The sequence below is a fragment of the Anopheles gambiae genome, chromosome 3 (genome assembly GCF_943734735.2).
Source record: "Anopheles gambiae chromosome 3, idAnoGambNW_F1_1, whole genome shotgun sequence".
In the NCBI taxonomy this organism is placed as follows: Eukaryota; Metazoa; Arthropoda; class Insecta; order Diptera; family Culicidae; genus Anopheles; species Anopheles gambiae.
In genome coordinates this window covers 42,914,742-42,933,713 of record NC_064602.1, presented here as the reverse complement: position 1 = coordinate 42,933,713, position 18,972 = coordinate 42,914,742, and the positions used below count along the sequence as shown (strand labels likewise).

Here is an 18,972-nt window from a genome sequence, read left to right as displayed (position 1 = left end):
AAAAATAGTAAGTCTCGCGCTTGGATTCGGGTGCTTAAAAAGTAAAGCTTTGCGATTTGCTGCGGGACTGTCTCTCTAATTCCAACGGAAATTTAACGTTCCCAGCGAAGGACACAGCGCTCCCACCCCTCCTCCTTCCCTCAGCCACACTTTTCATCTAGCAGCACATCTCCCCCGGGGTGCGCGAGAGAAAGAAATCCACCGCTTTTCATCGCTGATGCGGCTAATTTCGCAAATGACTGCAAAAATCTGTGCCTCTATGTGCTACTTAAGTGAATGCGAACAAAACTTTCGAAAAAACACACGCACAAGGCATTTCACACACGCACACAACAACATCACGGTTGGGGCCGGGCCATCCTGGTCCGGGTTTACTACGGTTTGTTTATCGTTCTTAGCATGCTAAAAACGAAGAGCAGGCAAGAATGCGAAAAACAAACGCTCTTTCTCCTCTCCCTAGCAACGGGACACACAACACAGTAGTAAGCCATGAGACGTGCACGGCAAACGGAATCGTGACCCCCAAGTGTAACACACCACTATGCTGCTTTTGATTCAATCCCGGTTCTCCGTGCCATCGCGACTCATTACATGTTACCTACCCCCGGTCCCTTTTGCAAGAAGAGCAGGTGAAGGGAGGGGAAAAGGAGGAAATAGAACTTTTTTGTTAGCTTTAATCTCTTAAGTGTACATCTTAACGCACGAATGATACGCATGAGGAGGGGTCAGTGTAGTGACAGGCGTACCAAAACGAAGCTAAAAGCAGCAGGAACGGTGCACCACTGCACGGACAGAAAGGGAAAGGGAACATTCTAGAAATGGAAAGAATTCAACATTGTATTTCTTTTCCATTCGCGTGCGTGATAGCATCAGTGACATTTCACGCGTGTTTTACGCCAAGGCTGTAGTAGAGAGATGGTCTGAGTGGCGTTACGTTTCGCTCCGAGAATCATCATTCTTCGCTCACGTTTTTACAGCAAAAGCACAAATCGGTTGGACGGCCACGAGGAGTTTTCCCGCTTGCTTTACCATAGGTAACGAACGGTATAAGCGCTAGAATTTGGGAATAAGCACCAAAACTCATGTCAAATTCAAAAACACAATTTACATGTAGCAGTACCATGCCATGTTAGAATACGAATGCTTTCGAAATTGTAATTGCATGAGAGTGTACTGTTTACGAGATTTAACGAAAAGGTAATTATTGTGCAGTGTTGTTTATGGTTAAAGAGACCTAGGCTAACCCATCTGTACCTCTCTCATATTAGTTTTCTTTCAATTTGAACAATTAAAAAAAACATAACAAAGCTTCTTTCGCTAGCTACACTAAATGCATTGTGAATGTATTTATTTAAGACGGAACACACACTTTCTTCCAACACGCTGGACAAGTTGCCGTAAGCTACAGATTAAAACAGATGATACAAAAGGCCTACTTCAAATAAGCGTTTAGTGCAAAAACAAAGCTCGAATTAAGAAAACCCTTCCTGCTTCCTTTTTTACTTTAATAATGGCCAAAATGTGTCAAACGAAACAAAGCGCAAATATATGGACAAATGGAGCTTATCACTGCTCGGAATAAAAAAAAACCAGTCATTGGAATTCATTGTTTTAAGATAGGCACTATTACAACTGTAAACACGGTGCGCGCCAGAGCTCCTAGTCGTACTAGATTTTGGATGATGGACCAGCTCTGGTTTGCCAGCTACTGTGTACTGTTGTGTGAGGGGAAATTGGGGACCTGCCACGATGAGATTTGAATGATTATTACATGTAAACAATTAAACATATTTTTTTAAACCTAAACAAACGAACGAAACACGGCACACTCTAGAACGAAAAGCCACCGTTCTGTGGTGTGGTGGGATTGAACTCGAGCGCACCATTCACCTCCTTCGGGGCACACTCCGGGTTGACATCCTCCTGTGGGCAAATAGTGACCAGAAAAAAACCCCAAAAAAATAAGTAACATATTCTCACCCACCAATCAATTCAAAAATCGGCGCGCGCCCGACTTACCGCATCACAGAAGTACGTCTCGATCAGCAGCAGCGCCTTCTGGTAGATGTCCTCGTTCTCGTGGTTCTGCAGCGTCTCCAGCTTGTCCAGGGCGCCGATCTCCTCGAACAGTGTGCACAGATTCTCGACGCCACCGATCTGCGACGCAAACTGGAAGATGTTGGCCACCCCGCTCAGCACCACGCGCACCGTGCGCGTATCCTTCGCCTCGAGCAGATCACAGTACGGCTTCATGATCGGGTACTTCTCGACGAGCTGAATGATCTGCTCGGTCGACCCGCCCGTCGTCGTGTTGGTGACGGCCCAGGCCGCTTCCTTCTGCGACTTGAAGTCCCCGTTTGCCAGCACGTCGATCAGCACGTTAAAGATGCCCGAGTCCAGCACGTGCTGGATCTGGCTCTGATTGCCCGCGGTAATGTTGCTCACCGTCCAGGCCGCTTCCTTCACGATCGTGTTCTTCGTGTGGCGCAGCAGGTTCGTCAGCAAGGGCAGTGCGTTGGCCGCTATCACAGCATCAGTCTGCTTGTCGTTGCCGGTCACAATGTTACCCACGCTTCGCAGAGCCGGCGTAATGATGGCCGGATTGTTGGTGCCGAGCAGACGGACCAGCTTGGGCACGGCACCGGACGCAACGACCGATTCCAGCTTCTCCACATCATCGTCCGTCACGTACGAAAGCGCCCAGCAAGCGTCCGACAGTACCTGTGCATCCTCGTGATCGAGCAGCGCCGACAGCACCGGAATCATCGGCTCGATCCGGTTGAATGGCGGGGCCGGATTCTTGTTACGGCACAGGTTCGACATCAGCCAGACGATGTTGCGCAGGAACGAGATCTGCGTGTTGCCGTTCGTAACCAGCGCGATGATCGCATCCACACTGTTGTGCTCTAGCACAATGTCACGCGCCTTCGAACCATCGCCCGCAATGTTTCCCAGCGCCCAGACGGCCTGTTCCGCCACGGTGACCGACGGTGAGCTGAGCAGGTCGATGAAGCGTGGAATGGCGTTCGAATCAATCACGGCCTTCGTTTGCTCGGACGTGCCGGACGCAATGTTGGTGAGTGCCCAGGCAGCCTCGAACTGAAGCGCCGGCCGATCCGACGCGGAAAGGAACTTCACACACACCGGCACCATGCCCAGGCCGATGATCTTATCGATCGGGGGATTCTTCTCCCGGCTCAACATTTTGCGGGCCGCCTGTACCGCGGCAAACTCTTTCTCCGGCTGCCCACTTCGGATGTACTGCATGATATCATCAAACTTGAGCGTTACCGGACTCTGAGCATTGTTTTCCTGCAGCGGCGACGTCGGCCCTTCATCCTCCGTAATGTTGCGACGCTTCAGCAGCTGGTCCTCCTTCTTGTTCTTGCGCAGCTCCACGGTCACCTCGTGACGCCGTTGGCGAAGTTCCTATGTGTGTGAGTGTGTGAGGGCGAGAGTGTGGCACAGGAGAGATAGAAAAATGGATCAAGTCATTGAAACTGCTGTATGGTAATGAAACAATTCAAGGGAATTATAATTCCACTAACCGTGTTCGATTTGGAGCCATGTTTGTACGCCGCCAGACGGTTGTTGGGAACATTTTCCGTATCCATTTTGTATTTGCCCTTTCTGTATCACCAGCAAAAGCAAGGACTCTTTAACCTCAAACTACTTTTCGATAATTCGCTTCAGATGACAGAAATGACCCTGGATTGTGGCCGACTCGACGACTTATCACACGTTTACGAAATCACTACGGTACAGTTTAAACTGCAACACTTATTGAAATAAATTAACACAAATGCGTTTTAGGTCTATCGCGACGGAAGAGCACACCAGCTTTGCTACGATGGCGAACCGTGATGCTGCTGAACTGGGCGGGAGATCGCTGACGTTTGAAGCCGTTGGGAGATCGTTGACGTTTGAATCGATTTTCAACGTACGATTTTGAAGCAAGTCCCGTCAAGCAGGCTGTTGGATACCCAACAAACATTTTCATCAGCATGTGATCACGTTCCCATGCAGCAAAAATTGCACTTATGAAATATTTCAATTACACCACGAAACGTTTCTTTTATTTATACGGTGTTGGATATTTTGCTTACCAGATGTGAAGTACACATGAAGTTTAGCACTAAATCAAAAAGAAATTTGAAATTTAAGCAGCTAAAATCACAAAGTAGAAGAATATTTCATAAAAATATATATTTTTTTAGAAAATTTCAACAAATTGTAGGAGGCGAGCTGAACGTAGGGACATAAGGACATAAGGACAGCAGACACAGATTCACGTGTTTTTCTGTTAACAGTTCAGCGTGAATTGACTTCTTTATTATTTTTGTTGACAGTTCACATCTTTTTGACATTTGTATAAATGCAAGGTATGTACATATGTGTCATTTGACGTTTAATGCCTACACATGACAGTTCGGATTCTGTTTGTCTACAAAATGTTTCATTCCTTTAATCTTTTTTAGCCATCCCAAGTGCCACAAATCCTCTAAACGAGTACTAAACGGCTTCTAAACGACTCAAGTTCTCTACCTAAACGGAATATAGAAAGACTTCGTTTAGCAGACGGCAAACGACTCACGCATTCTAAAAATAGCGAAAAAGCTGGTGGCGCTCTCTGTTGGTGGGATACCCCAACCAGTTGAGCTTCATCGCTTGGAGGAGAGCTTTCTCATTTCCTCTGTACTGTTGTATGGTTTCGCATTGAAGTTATGCATCGCTAGAACTAGAACGGCGATACGATTGTTTAAATACTAAACTCCAACGGAAACCACCAGCACTGAAGCAACCCAAGCGCCACAGATTAAACTTAAACGACTGGAAAATTGAATATCCATAGAAAAAAATGAAAGCTCCACAGCTTCATTGGTTTGATCAATAGATGGCGTATTACAACTCATCATTATATTGATATCCTTTTCTTGCGATGTGTTTCGACAAGTTTCATCTTATCATGACCTATATAGCCTTCTAACTTTCCGAGCAAAAATCTATATGAATGGTCGTGTGGTCAGATACGTGGGTATCAACACCAACTACCATTACTCAAATCTCACTTGCTTCAATGCTGGGGGTTTCCATTGGAGTTTAGTATTTAAACAAGCGTATCGCCGTTCTAGTTCTAGCGATGCATAAGTTCAATGCGAAACCATACAACAGTACAGAGGAAATGAGAAAGCTCTCCTCCAAGCGAGGAAGCTCCGCTGGTTGGGAATCCCACAAACAGATGGCGCCACCAGCTTTTTTGCTATTTTTAGAATGCATGAGTCGTTTGCCGTCTGCTAAACGAAGACTTTCTATATTCCGTTTAGGTAGAGTGCTTGAGTCGTTTAGAAGCCGTTTAGTGGTCGTTTAGTGGATTTGTGGCACTTGGGAAGTGAGATTTGAGTAATGGTCGTTGGTGTTGATACCCACGTATCTGACCACACGACCATTCATAAAGATTTTTGCTCTGAAAGTTAGAAGGCTATTTAGGTCATGATAAGATGAAACTTATCGAAACCACATTGCAAGAAAAGGATAGCAATGTAATGATGAGTTGTAATACGCCATCTATTGAGCAAACCAATGAAGCTGTGGAGCTTTCATTTTTTTTTCAATGGATATTCAATTTTCCTGTCGTTTAAGCTTAATCTGTGGCGCATGGGATTATTTTGTGTAACTTCCACTAAACGATTTTGGCAAATCCACTAATCGACCACTCAGGGTGGTGATCTGCTGATCCGATGCGATTTTATCAGATCAATTTATATCGAACGTGAGATTCGTCGTCCGACGTTATCTGTAAAATCTTATATAAAATTAAGCGTTATCAAATTATATTAAGACTAAACGTGTTCTAAACGGTTCAAGCTCTCAACCTAGAATTAATCTAAAAATACTTCGTTTAGCAGACGGTAAACGACAGACGCATTCTAAAAATAGCAAAAAATGCTAGTGGCGCTATGTGGTGGTGGGATAGCCACACAGTGGAGCTTTCCTCGTTTTGCTAGCTTTAACACTTCCTTTGTTATGTTATATGGTTTCGAACTGAAATTATGAATGGCTTAAACTCGAACAATGTAATTTGTTTAAATACCAAACTCTAATTGTAGTATCGTAATGAAACATGTATTTTCACTCTGGTGATCCACATATCAATCCACTTTATTGTTCTCATTTCCCGCAGATCCCATTTAACATTTCAAGGTATCAAAACAACATGCTATACATTTTTATGAATAATTTTACAGAAGTGAGCCACAAATTAACGATGGTTTATGGTTTTGATAATCGTGTATCTGACTGCATGACCATTTTAATAAATTTTGCTCACAAATTAGAATGCTATTTAAGCTATGTTTGGTTTGGTATAAGAGATGAAACACAACCCAAGCGCCACAGATTAAGCTTAAACGACTGGAAAATCAAATATCCATAGAAAAAAAAACGAAAGCTCCATAGCTTCATTGGTTTGCTCGATAGTTGGCGTATTATTTTGGTTCATCATTATATTGCTGTCCTTTTCTTGCAATGTGTTTCGACAAGTTTCATCTAATCATAAGCTATATAGCCTAACTATTGAAATTATGCTTTTTGATTGGCACGTTTTTCCATACAAACATTTTCTCAAATTTCTCTCGACAAGACATAAGATATTTATTAATTTTCAAAACCTGGGATTTCCATACAAACGCATGCTTTTAATTGAACAGTCAGCCAACTATGGAGCGTTCAGCTAAATAAAAAGCATTAAACTGTTGAAATTGGAGCACAAATATTTTTATTGACGCATCAACAGTAGTCGATATAAGCCTGGCACTATTAAAGGAATTGGCAATAAGAGACTTATTGATGATCAATTGCAGGATAGGCATTCCTTCGTTTACGACGCACGGTGATTATGGGACTTGAACTCAAAACGGACTTGTTGTTAAATCGTGTGAGTTGACGTCTTTACCACGGGACAGGCCTGCCTTCTGAATTTTTTAAATCATGGAATTGATTGTCATTAGTTTAGTGAGTAAATGAGAGAGTTTTTTTTAATCAAATTAATTACTTTCATTAAAAACTCCCACTCGAAACCGCGGCACCACTTGAGTTTAATTCTGTTCAGATAAACAGTGTGTCATAACTTCGGGGCTAATGAAATATCATCTAATACAAAAAAACACACACACAAAAACATATTTCATTACCCAACGTGCACGCAGAACGTAAAACAAATAATTGCCTTAGCTCATAGTACTATCCGCACATGGTTGCGAGCAGCTGGCCTTCCTCTTACCACCCAAACTACAGATACGTTGTCCATCCCGACCCAAACGTGCATGCTAAAGTAATCGCAGTGGGACATCAGGGAAGCAAATCTCTGAACGAAAGCATACAATTAATGGATACATAATGCAGCAGGGAAACATCAAATAAAAGTATATGTATGTGTAAAGCGAAAATCTCTCTTTGCTCGTTCTGAGCTTTGACAGTATTCGCGGAGATCCAAATTACGGGCAAGTCCAGTTTACGGCTTAGTGTCGATTAGGCTATCCGTATGCCAAATGTTGTTTCCTGCTGTTGACTTTGGCATTATTGGGCATAGCAAGCCGGTCGAGCGAGTAACCGATTGATCAAACTAAATTTAAGCACATGTTCCAGGATTTAGAGTGATAGTTTAAAGGTTTCACATGGTTATACATGTGTAACATATGTAACATATAAAACAATGTAATTTAAAAATAGTTTTAAAGCTCAATAAACACGACAAAAAACAGGAGCACCGACCTACCATTCAAATATGATTTCTTTCTACTTGATAAACTCAGAAACAATATCGAGTAATTTATCGATCGATCCAACCCGATAAACAAATTAGATGCCATGAAACGAAATCAAATTTCACGCTGCTTGTCATAAACAATGAATTTAATGTTATTTGCTAATGTTTAATTGCATTCATTATTCATATCGGTGCACACGCGGTCAAAACGGCAAGCTACGCAACCAATTGTCTATGCGTAGAAAATCGTTTGAAATGTTTGATTTGATGATGAAAAACATACCAATGGGTTGAATTCGTGATTAAATGAAGCGGACATAAGGGTAGAGTATAAAGGGTAAGGGAATTTTGGAACCACTGTTTTAAGTACCACATCAAACGCTCAACTTTATTACTCGGTTAATATCATAACAGCATCAATACAGTAAAGCTTTTGGCGGAATCGATAGAGCCTGGGAACGCACCGTCAGAAAGCACTAACGTTACAAAGCGTTACATGAGTTTTGGATGATTTATTTAAAAAAAAAGCTGACATGATTTTTTTAAATTAATTGCAATATTATAATACAGCGCCTACCACAACTGCGTGGATAGTCGTTTTTTGCGATATGCGGAAAATCCGTAAGAAATAGATAGATAGATAGATAGATAGATAGATAGAGAAATAGATAAAAACAGTGAATGTATGAGTGGTGCAGAGAATTATTTCACATGTTTGTATATTTTTTAAATAAATTTAAAACATTTTTACACGACTTATTATGAAAAAACAAATTTATGATCGTACCATAAGTACAGTCAGAATTCGATAGTTGAACGCTTTTTAGTTGGCAAGCTTTTGAATTGAACGCTCGATAGTTGGCTGACAGTTCAATTAAAAAGCATGCGTTTGTATTTGGGTTTTTGAAAAATTCACAAAAATCTCATGGCTTGCCAAAAAAAAATCAGATTTTTTTTTGTATAAAAAAACGTGTCAACCAAAAAGCACATATTCAGTAATTAGTAGGTAATTGAAGTTCAACCAGTGAGTTAGGACACTTCGAAAAGGACTATACAGACACTTCGAAAAACAAGTTGTTTGTGCTAACTAACGCATTTAAAAATCGTTCAAATGACAAATTAAAAAAATAAAAAATAAAAAATCATTACTTAGGTTCGTTTTTTTCCAAAAAAAAAACTTACAAAACTCTTAACACCTCAAAATTTTTATAAAAAAAAAAACACATTTTTTTAATCGGTAAAAAATATTGTTCTGTAAAACCATTCTAGACTGTTATTTGTATTTTTTAACGATTTTTAAATTCGTTAGTTAGTACAAAAAACCTGTACAAATTTTACCAATTTTCCACCAATCACAAAAAACGACTGTCCATATAGGGGAACTGGGGGTAGTTTCGACACCTTAAGGTTTTAAGGATACGGTTCCTGGATTGATTTTGATAACATTTTGATAAAAATAAAAAAGTGTGTTTTTTGTTGCGTCACGACTGCTGTGCGGGTAAGTTCGACACCATGATGGGGTAAAATCGACACCTTGGGGGTGATTTCGACACATTTGTTTTAGCGTTCAAAATAGCAAACTCTGAAGGCCTGTAGTTTTCATTGAAGTGAAGAAGAAGACTTCCCCTAATTGTGGTTGTCGCTATATAATAGGAATACTAAAAATTTAATAAAAATGATGACTAAATCTCTGTTTAAATATGACTGCACTTGACGCTACCAACTTGAAGGTAAGCATTACAAGTGATTACTTTACCATCTAAACAATTGGAATGGATTAAAATATTTTTCATACACAATTTATCATACCATAGTATTTTCCCCATACACTGAGCGAAACGCGAAACTTTACGCAAGCATACGCGCTGTGAAAACTGCAAACCATCTTTCTACCCAGTAATGTGCAGCGCAAGTTATTGTACTTCTTTCTCATTTCTAGCGCTACCGCTAAACCAAATTTGCATTACATCTTACAGCTTTGCGTAACAAAACTCATCCTGTTTTCCCCCCATCTGGCTAGTATAAATACGTCGAGTTTACTTTCAAGCGCTGAATAATATTTCTTACAACAAAAAAAAACCATCCCGGCTCACGGTAGCGCTTATTTCATTACGTTAATTACTATTGTCTGGTGCGATGGATTAAAACGCTAACTGCCAAGATAAATAAATAATTACAGTACCAAAACAACACCATTCCTTCGTCGCATTAGTCATCGAGGTGGAAAATGGGTACTGTTTTCATGAGAGTATGCAAAGCGCTGCGCTTTTCCACCGTTCTTAATTTGATATCTTATCAAAACACAAATTTATCTCAATCGTCCAACTGATGGAATCGTTCCAGCAACGTGGTAATGAAATCTAATTCTCGCTAGCACTCTGATCTGATTATTTTGCTATTGATATACTTTGAGTCCTTTTTTTCGTACCTGCTGAGGACAGAAAGTGTGTCGGGCTGATAGAGACAATCCCGTACGATAATCCATCCCGTCGATCGATCGAATGAAGTGCAAACATTATCATCCTCACATCGAAACCAGTATGCTGTGACTTGCCGCGTATGTCCTTACACGGATTCAGGGAGGTATAGTGATTCCTTGACAAACGTTTCCATCTGCCCTGCCCCGCAGATGGTACAGTGCGATGCATTTGGTGTTCTTCATTATTTGCAATCATTTCACCCAAACGGGGCACACCGTTTGCCTTCACCGTTCATCCCACCATTCATGCATGGGAGAATAATGTAATAAAAATCATACCAGCATGCAAATGATAACTTATTTATCAAGCGTCAATCGTTGCATTTTCTGTGTCACGTTCGGTGACGTTGGGGAGAGTACTCTCCCTTCGAAGCTGCTCTACGGTTGATGAAAGAGCCGTGCACTGCTCGATGCAACCTGGGTAGGAGTTTGATGAAGTGATGCAGATGACGTAGCACGTTGTGGTGCAAGAAATTGCACAAGAGCGGACCCAAAAGTATGGGAATGTGGTAACAACTGTGCAATGCAATATATCATCTTCATATTGGCGTTCGTCTTGATGAAGGTAAGGGAAATATTAAACTATACGGCAGGGTCAGGGATCTAGTATAAGTAATATGTTCTTTTACTAACGTTCCTTTAGGGAAACGGTGTCATGCAATAAAGCAACGAATTTTTTCCTACAAAGTATGGAATTATCTTTCGTTCTTTATTTGGATTCATTTTTCACGGCTTCAAAGTACATGTGCTTGTTTTCAAAGCAGAAACATGCTTTTGAAAAACGCTACGCACTCGACATTCATCGTTTGTATTGAGTAAAAGAGAGCACACTTTTCAGTGAGAAAGAGTGAAGGAAGCGAATTTGCATTGCCTTTCATCATTAGCATAAAGCCTTACATGGAGGAAGCGTGATTTTAAAATGATCAGATCGAAGTATCATTCGCACAGTGCTGCTCACACTATTTGCTCAAACTAAACATAGTTTACTAAACTGATAAACCTAAAATAAAGTTATTTAACTCATAAACGTAGATTGAAACAAGAAATGTAATTGATGCAGAAAAATAGCATTTGTTTCAATGAATCTTAAATTTCATTGAAAAATAAGTACATTTGATGAATTATTAGCATAATATATTAGGTCATAAAAAATCAACAATAGCAATCAATAGTAAACAGATATTCATTAAAACTTTAATATTTGCTTGTTCATATTCAATAGTGCTACTTTAACTAAAAGATGCCTGAATTCAACCGTTATTTTTGCCAAGACCAGGACGCAACCCCTCTGAACAGCACTGTAACGCATCCTATTCCACCCATCTGCTCCGTGAAGCGTACTCGTGAATCGTACAGACATACACACGTTCGCTTCTGATAAGAATTACTATCTGTACCACCCCGGTACTCGGGTTTCATCATAAACATAAAACATGCATGGACAGCTCCCAAGCTGTAGCTGTACATGCAACCAGCAGTAGCAGCAGTAGCACATCCTTACACCCGCCAAATGCCATATTTCGGTCCCATTCACGTTTGATTTACTTCGAGCAATGTGTGTGTGTTTGCTTGCAATCACGATTTATTGCCGCCACCGTTGTCTGTTCTTATTGGTATTTTTATCTGGTGTTTTGGGCAGCAGAAGGGTTTTTATTCTTTGCAATTCGATTGCCAGGAAAGATGTCGAAAGCATCGGCGAACCACTGTACTACAGTGTACGCTTCCCCAAGTCGAAGAGTGTAGAACGTTGCTGCGCTGCTGCGTTGTGCTCGTCCACGTTCATCTTCATTACAACCATTGCTTTCGAAATTGATGCAATGGAGAAGATAAAAAACTGAATGTATTTGTTTCTTTTTGTTTTGTAAAAATGTACTCCATTCTTTACACTCGCACTCTGGGTGTGTTTTGAGAAGCGTAAAAATACCTTCCAATACTGGTATTCCGTATTTCTTTTGATGTACATGTTGCGGTAGCCGGCAGACAGGATCTGATCTAATTACTCCACAGAACGCACCACTGGCTACCAGGCGAACACTGTGAAATATGCTTACTATCTCCCCTTCCTGAACGTACCGGAATGTGTTGCTGAAGTGCTTGCCGGTTTTGTAACATTCTCCAAAACGGTACACCTTTGCATACTTTCAGTGTTGTAAATTGATTTACACACCTGTGTGTTTTGCTGTGCTGAGAATTGAAGGATGAAATGGATTTTTATCGTACGGTAGCATCTTTGTTGTGCCTGCAAGCCGACCATCAATGCGTATGTCGATTGGGTTAAGAGCGCTCACACAAAGCTGAATTGCCCCTGAATTGCAGAAAAGTGCCTTGGAGCGAAAATGCTGCAAGGTTTTATTAGATTTTGAAGGTATTCTTTCTACAAAATTCCATTCCGTTCTATGCATCGTTACCGCTTGACCAAAGCTCATTTGTGCGAATGCCGAACATAAAGTACCGTGGTTTGATTTTCTTTGAAAACGCTTTGCAAATAGTTGCTCTAGGACATGAATTTTCATACACAAGTGAGTATTGCTAGGAAGACTATTATAACCTTTTGATCATGTTGGCAACGATTAGTAAATATTATAAATATCGAGGCTAAAATTAACTTTCTCAGAATTTTACTTTTTTATAAAGCAAAATCTAAATAAGGCCGGATTTTTGATCCAGTCGTCAACTCGTACGAGTCCAGTCGTCATCATGCCCGTCATAAGTTCAAGTCCCGAATGGACCGTGCCACCAGATGAAAGATGAAAGAGATGAAATAAATTGTATTAAATAAATACATGTAACAAACGACAAACAACAAAAATAATCTCGTTAAAATGCGATTCGCAAGAATGATTTGAGTTTGTTCACGAACATTCACGAAATATGTAATGTACTGCTGTGTATAAGTCCATAATTCTACTCAACACAACAAAAATCATTTTCAACGTGATAAGAACTACAAAGAAAGCAAACGGCTCTCACATCATTTTACAGTTCAACCATAAATAGGTAAGGTGAATGTAGGCTACTTTAACGACTAAACAGCGTCCGTATCGCTATCTATCATCTTTCATTTAAAAAAATATTTAGGATTATAGATCGAAAAGATTTTTATTAATTATTGGTGAAGAGCATTGGAACATATCTTAAGGACACTGAGATGAAAAACACTTTCAAAAGTTTTTTTTTTCTAAAGGCATATTGAATATTGTTTCACGATTTTCAATCTTTTTTTTTAATGTTGTCTAGTACACTAGTACACTTAAACTATATACGTAAATATGCAGTATTTATCAAATGCAACGGAATCTGTGTGCGTTACATTACACAAGCACCACTGGGCTATAGTATGTGCCTCAACATCTTATCAGAATCTCTCACACAAAACAGTTTATCGCTAACAAATCGTACAGATTCGAGTTCGTTTCACCTCGGAAAAATTTACAGAACAGAACCGAACGATACAACTATCACTCAGGTAAATAAGTTTCGTACCGTAACTTTCTAGACGCTACTTTCGTATACGTTCTTCTACGTTCTTCGATGAGACACTCAGATGATCGATTTTTTGCCTCTTCACGGTTATTGCCCACCAGTAAGTAAAGTGCAGAGCTAGACAACACATAGTTCTGCCCTTGTGATTGAACGTTCGACAGACGCACCGCCGTTGATTGATCGAAAGGATTTGTTTTAGGATGCACAGGTTTTGCAGCACCCGCTCGGATACTCACTCGGTGCAGCTTTTTATTATACATTCTCACCTGACTGTTCGTCACACACAGACACACACGCAAACTTTGTAAAGTTGGGAAGGTATTTTATGACGTGTTTTTCATCCTCACGTGTGCTTTAGCTACAAATCCTCAGCGGGTTTCGTGTGCAGGTGATACAGAGAAAATGAGAACAGTACGTCCCTTTGGTAAGATTGGACCAAAAATGGTGCACCGAGAGAAAATTCAATTCCAATCACGTTGGTTACCCTGTGTGTCCAACCCGATACAACAGGTTGGAGGCAGGATCCAACAGCGTTGGTAGTATGGAACGTTCCTCACCAACCTAAAGCAATGTGCATGCTCCTGTGTGTTGCCACTTGACGAGTAAGTTGCTAGTTAATCCTTCGGTTCGACATAGACTTCGTGCACACGTACACATGTATGTGTAAATGTGTATGTGTCCGGGCTGGATGTGCTGCAATGACTGTGTGCTACCACAATCTGAGCTCTATTGGTTTGAAATAATAACTCATCAATCAAACAGTTCTTTGAAGTGATGGAAGGAGCACTTTGTGCTGAGCAAATTGCATAACTCTTACCTTGAAAAGGGATCTATTTATGTTCGATTTTAATTATTTAGCACATAACGACACTTTTGATAAGACGCATGAACTTTTCTATGCAAGATGACAAATTACATGAATAGGCTAGAATGGTTGTATTTTTAAATGAAGTTTGCTATCTTTATCATAATCCTTATTACAATTTCCTCCTGAATAAAAAAATAATATTCTTTATTACAAGACAATTAGGTCTCTAATATTTAATAGTTACATAAATATGGTTCATAGTTTAATAACAACAACAATTGTCTCAATGAATTCGATCATCGCTCATGAAAATGTTATTATTTTGTATATTTTCACTTAACGAACCAAAGGTTTAATTGAGTTTCATTTAAAGAAATATATTATTAATTTAATTATTTTGAAAATTTATATTTCTCGTTTTTACTCTCCAGTCTTTCTATGTACCTTTTCTACATTTTTATATTCGAAGTACCACTACTTTCTTGCAAATATCGAAGCTATTCTTGAAACATCTTGCGGCAAGTAACAAGAGCTTTGCATTACAAGTTAATTAACTCTTCCTTAACAAATTTAATCCTTCCCAGAATACACATGAAAGACGTTTCATAAAATACAATCTCCTCGCATATCAACAGCGCCAGTCCATTGGCATTGTCCGGCATTCCTGTAGCTCCACAAACAGCGAGGACCAGCCCACATGCATGTACATTCACGCACGAAACGCAATCTTAACGCTAATGCATACATTAATCTTAACACGCAGCTAACGCACCCACACCGAGGATATCTATCAATTGGGTGCTGTTTGGGCGACCTGGCGACCTCCGTTCTCAGGCGCCTGAGTTAGCTGTTCCGCGCGATATACATCGTAATTAATTACCAATTTACCAGCGGATTGTATTGTGGGATTTACGCAATGGGATAACAACACACCTAAGTTCCTAAGCTACGATTTCGGGGGCGGCGTAAATTGATTGTAATCGATTCAAAGGATTTCAATGCGAATGCTTACTCCACAATCGGGCGAGATAACGGAATCAGCGGTATAGAAATGTGCACAATTCTTCGAAACACTACCTTCTAAACACTGCACGCACTTAGCCGTGTGGATGTTAAACGGTTGAGGAACGCCAATCTACACACTTGGGGGTGTAAATTGCGATCCTGTGAATATTGCGGTTGTTCCGCTGTTGCTGCAATGAAACAGGTTTTGGGTAAAGCTAAAGGGCTAATGCTGGAAACACGTGTTTGGGGAAGTTAGGTAAAGATGGAAACTGTGAGAAAGACATCCACTTTAAGGATGAATGTAATTTTTCTATGTTTTAAAACAAAGCAGCATGATGTTTGTAAAATTGGTCAAATTTTAGATCAAAACATATGTTTTATCCTGAAGAGGAACATTTGGATATTTCGAGGATATTCTATGGGTTTTTGAAGATTGGCGTTTAAAAATACGATTTTGACTCGGAGGGGTAAATGGTCTATCAACAAGTCTACTTGATGGATCGAGTAGTTGAGCGATTTACTTAGCTGGAATCCTAATCCGTACTCCCGTAAGCAAGGAACAATCTTAGCAGCTTCAAGCTCAAAAGATTGAATAATTTCTTTCTTCTGCATTCTACGATATATTAGAAGCAGTGTTCAAAATCCCAAAATGTATGGTAGACTGACTACGCAAATGACCAGGAAATTTTATATTTACGAATCAGTACATTGAGAAAATTAAAGATCTCTAGCTTTTTAAGATTAGTTTAATGGTGTTTGTAAAGTATTGAACCAGTAACGTTAAGCAAAACGATCTTGGAAGCTCGATCGTTCCCAAGCTCTGCACAAATCGTTCCTGATTGTCGGATTGATAGATAGGAGTGAAATCAAACACACACTTGTAAAATTTTAGTTCAAAAAAGCAATGTAGCGTATTAGAAGCCAAATGGTAAAGTTGCATTAACGAAAGGTATTTCATTAACAATTCCTTTAAACATATAAAACATAATAAAGTGTTGATGAACAGATGAATGCAACGTCTTATCTTTCGATGCCTCTCATTAGATTCCGTAAAACCGATATATTGTCTTATCTACCTTTTTTCTCTAGTAGTATGCATTTTGTATTGGTGTTTTAGTAGTTTTCTCGTTATTTTTCAATTTTAGTTCTGAAAAGACTAAAAGGTAGTTTTAAGTTTAATCTACAATTTATTCAGCTTCTCATTCGATCCGCACACTACGACCGTCACCAGCTAAGAGAGACGCAGTTTCTCTCCATCTCCTCGATCACCCCGATATTGTCCTCTTCGTCATCTTTGGCTTCGTTTATTCGATCGGCCGCGCTCGTATTAGTAGCCACCGTATTAGTAGCCGCCGTCTCAGTAGCCGCCGCATTACCAGCCGAAATCGTTGCGGCCAAGCCAAGGTCGCTACAGTTCAATTATGGCAAGATAGTCATAATTTAGGTAAAAATTCAGGATAGTCTTAATGCTTTGCATAACTGTACCATTTTTACACTTCCGGACTGTAATGAGAAATGATTCTTTACGGAGCCGCGGACCCTTGATAGCAGGCAAAATTTATTTATTAAGGCGTATTATTATTATATTTTTAATTCATTTATTAACAAGACATTCCTAAATAGCCGTATTTCTATTTATACAGGCACTATTCTTTAGAAATGTTGGAGGTTATTGTTTCATTGGTTATGTAAGCCCGTGTTCCACCTGCCAATGAATTGCCAATAACCACGTGCCTTCACCTGGCAATGAATTGCCATGACTTCAACTTGCTGGCAAATTTGTCAGCAAAATAGTATTTATATTTGTGGGGGTAATGCTTTAGTAATATGACAGCTTTAGTAATTAGACCCGGAACCTCCATTTTAAAGAAGTTTCGATGTTTCTCTTCCCGGTCCATGTTGGACTTTCCTAGTGGTTGTGCAACTTTTTTTAACTGTAATTCTATCGTTAATAACTATTTTATTTAATTTTCAAATATTAATAAAAATCGTCAAAATAGGGCTGTGTGACAAAAGTCACAGTGGCAAAGGAGTGGCAAAGTCAAACGTAATAGTTTGCAACCTGTAAATATCACGGTAAGCGCTTGATTCGTGATTAAAGCTACTAAAATTACAAACATTGCCTGATAATTTCGATAAACAACGCTCAATACCACGATAACGGTATATTTCAACCTGTCGGCTGCTTGTACTTTAGACGCTAAATGAGTTAATCTCTTCCGGCATCATCCCCAAAAAAAGTCACCCCCCTCGCACCACTAATCCCATTCAAAAAAGCGGTGGCTAGTAGTGAAACGGCGCATCCTATCGCCCTGTTCTTCCCAACCGGAAGGGACTACGAAAAGGACCACCGTCCCTAGCACCCAAACGTGTGCGGAAGTGCTTCACAAATTTCAACTCACCTAAAGGCCGGGCTACATTGATCGTACTCGCAAGCGTAATTTTGATTTTCACTAGCGCATCTGGCGGCGGCTGGTGGAAGCTTTTTTTGGTCATCGAGGGAATGGACCTGCCGGATCTCAAAATTAAGTAGTTTTTCCATCGTTTTCCATTGCAATAATGGATGCAATGCGTGCAAGACATGTGTATCTACGTTTTACAAAACTTTTCTCCTCCGATTTAAGTAAAAAACATGGAAAATTAACGTATTTTCTGGAGCGGCTCCAAATTGTTTGGCAAAATGCTTCGGTCAGCCGCCGCCAGATGCGCTAGTGAAAATCAAAATTACGCGTGCGAGTACGATCAATGTAGCCCGGCCTTAATAGTGGATAACAGCTTGATGGTGGTCGTGCTGGTAAGCTTTTGCTCAAAACATAACCCAAACACAGTGAGTTTCTGCTTTGGGTACTGTGCAACACCGGACGCTGCACCGGAAGTAAGAAAAGAAGCATCTACCGACATTGTGGCCAGGTTGGACCCCCACCCGGTAAACTCTGCTTCCAGTGCATTTAGCGATATTTTTCATTCGGGTTTCGTTCCTAACCGTAAACTGGGAAGGAAGGAAAAACGATAATTGGCAGGTGGAAATAAAGGTTGCCACTTGCTTGACCATTTAGCCGGGAGTCAGAACTTGTAAATTACTAGCTTACAAATTTACTCCACCAAAAGATAAGATGAACACACAATTAATACAACAAAGCAATCATAAATTACGAATTTAAACTATAATATATACATTTCGTAAACATACTATTTTTAAACACGAAAACGCAGTCCGTGCAGATGATATTTAAAACGGAAATTGAAACAAACCAAAAGCTCCACCTTGCCTTCACTTTAAAGCTTTAGCACCAACAGTCATGGCTATCTTGATGTCGTGCCAAAAATTACGGCTTTTCGCTCTACCATCCGGATTATCTTCACAAGGGCGTATCCAAGGATACGCAATCATCGTAAAACCTAACCTCGCACCACCTAATCATCAACCGAAAG

At 40.2% G+C, this 18,972-nt stretch overlaps 1 protein-coding gene across 1 annotated transcript; it reads right to left on the bottom strand.

Annotated features, from left to right (window-relative positions):
* Positions 1-1,312: 1,312 nt before the first annotated feature.
* Positions 1,313-3,967, bottom strand: LOC1279204 (importin subunit alpha). Its single transcript, XM_318886.4, has 3 exons — positions 3,549-3,967; positions 2,020-3,429; positions 1,313-1,923 (listed from the first exon to the last, which is right to left on the bottom strand). The coding sequence occupies exons 1-3, from the start codon at positions 3,612-3,614 to the stop codon at positions 1,831-1,833; spliced, it is 1,569 nt and encodes a 522-aa protein (XP_318886.3). The 5' UTR covers positions 3,615-3,967; the 3' UTR covers positions 1,313-1,830.
* Positions 3,968-18,972: the final 15,005 nt, after the last annotated feature.

Excerpts from the sequence above, each read along its gene's own strand:
- LOC1279204 (XM_318886.4), bottom strand. The coding sequence starts at position 3,614 with ATGGATACGGAAAATGTTCCCAACAACCGTCTGGCGGCGTACAAACAT. Across the intron at positions 3,430-3,548 it reads ATGGCTCCAAATCGAACACG|GAACTTCGCCAACGGCGTCA; the intron begins GTTAGTGGAATT and ends TCACACACATAG. Across the intron at positions 1,924-2,019 it reads AGACGTACTTCTGTGATGCG|GAGGATGTCAACCCGGAGTG; the intron begins GTAAGTCGGGCG and ends ATTTGCCCACAG.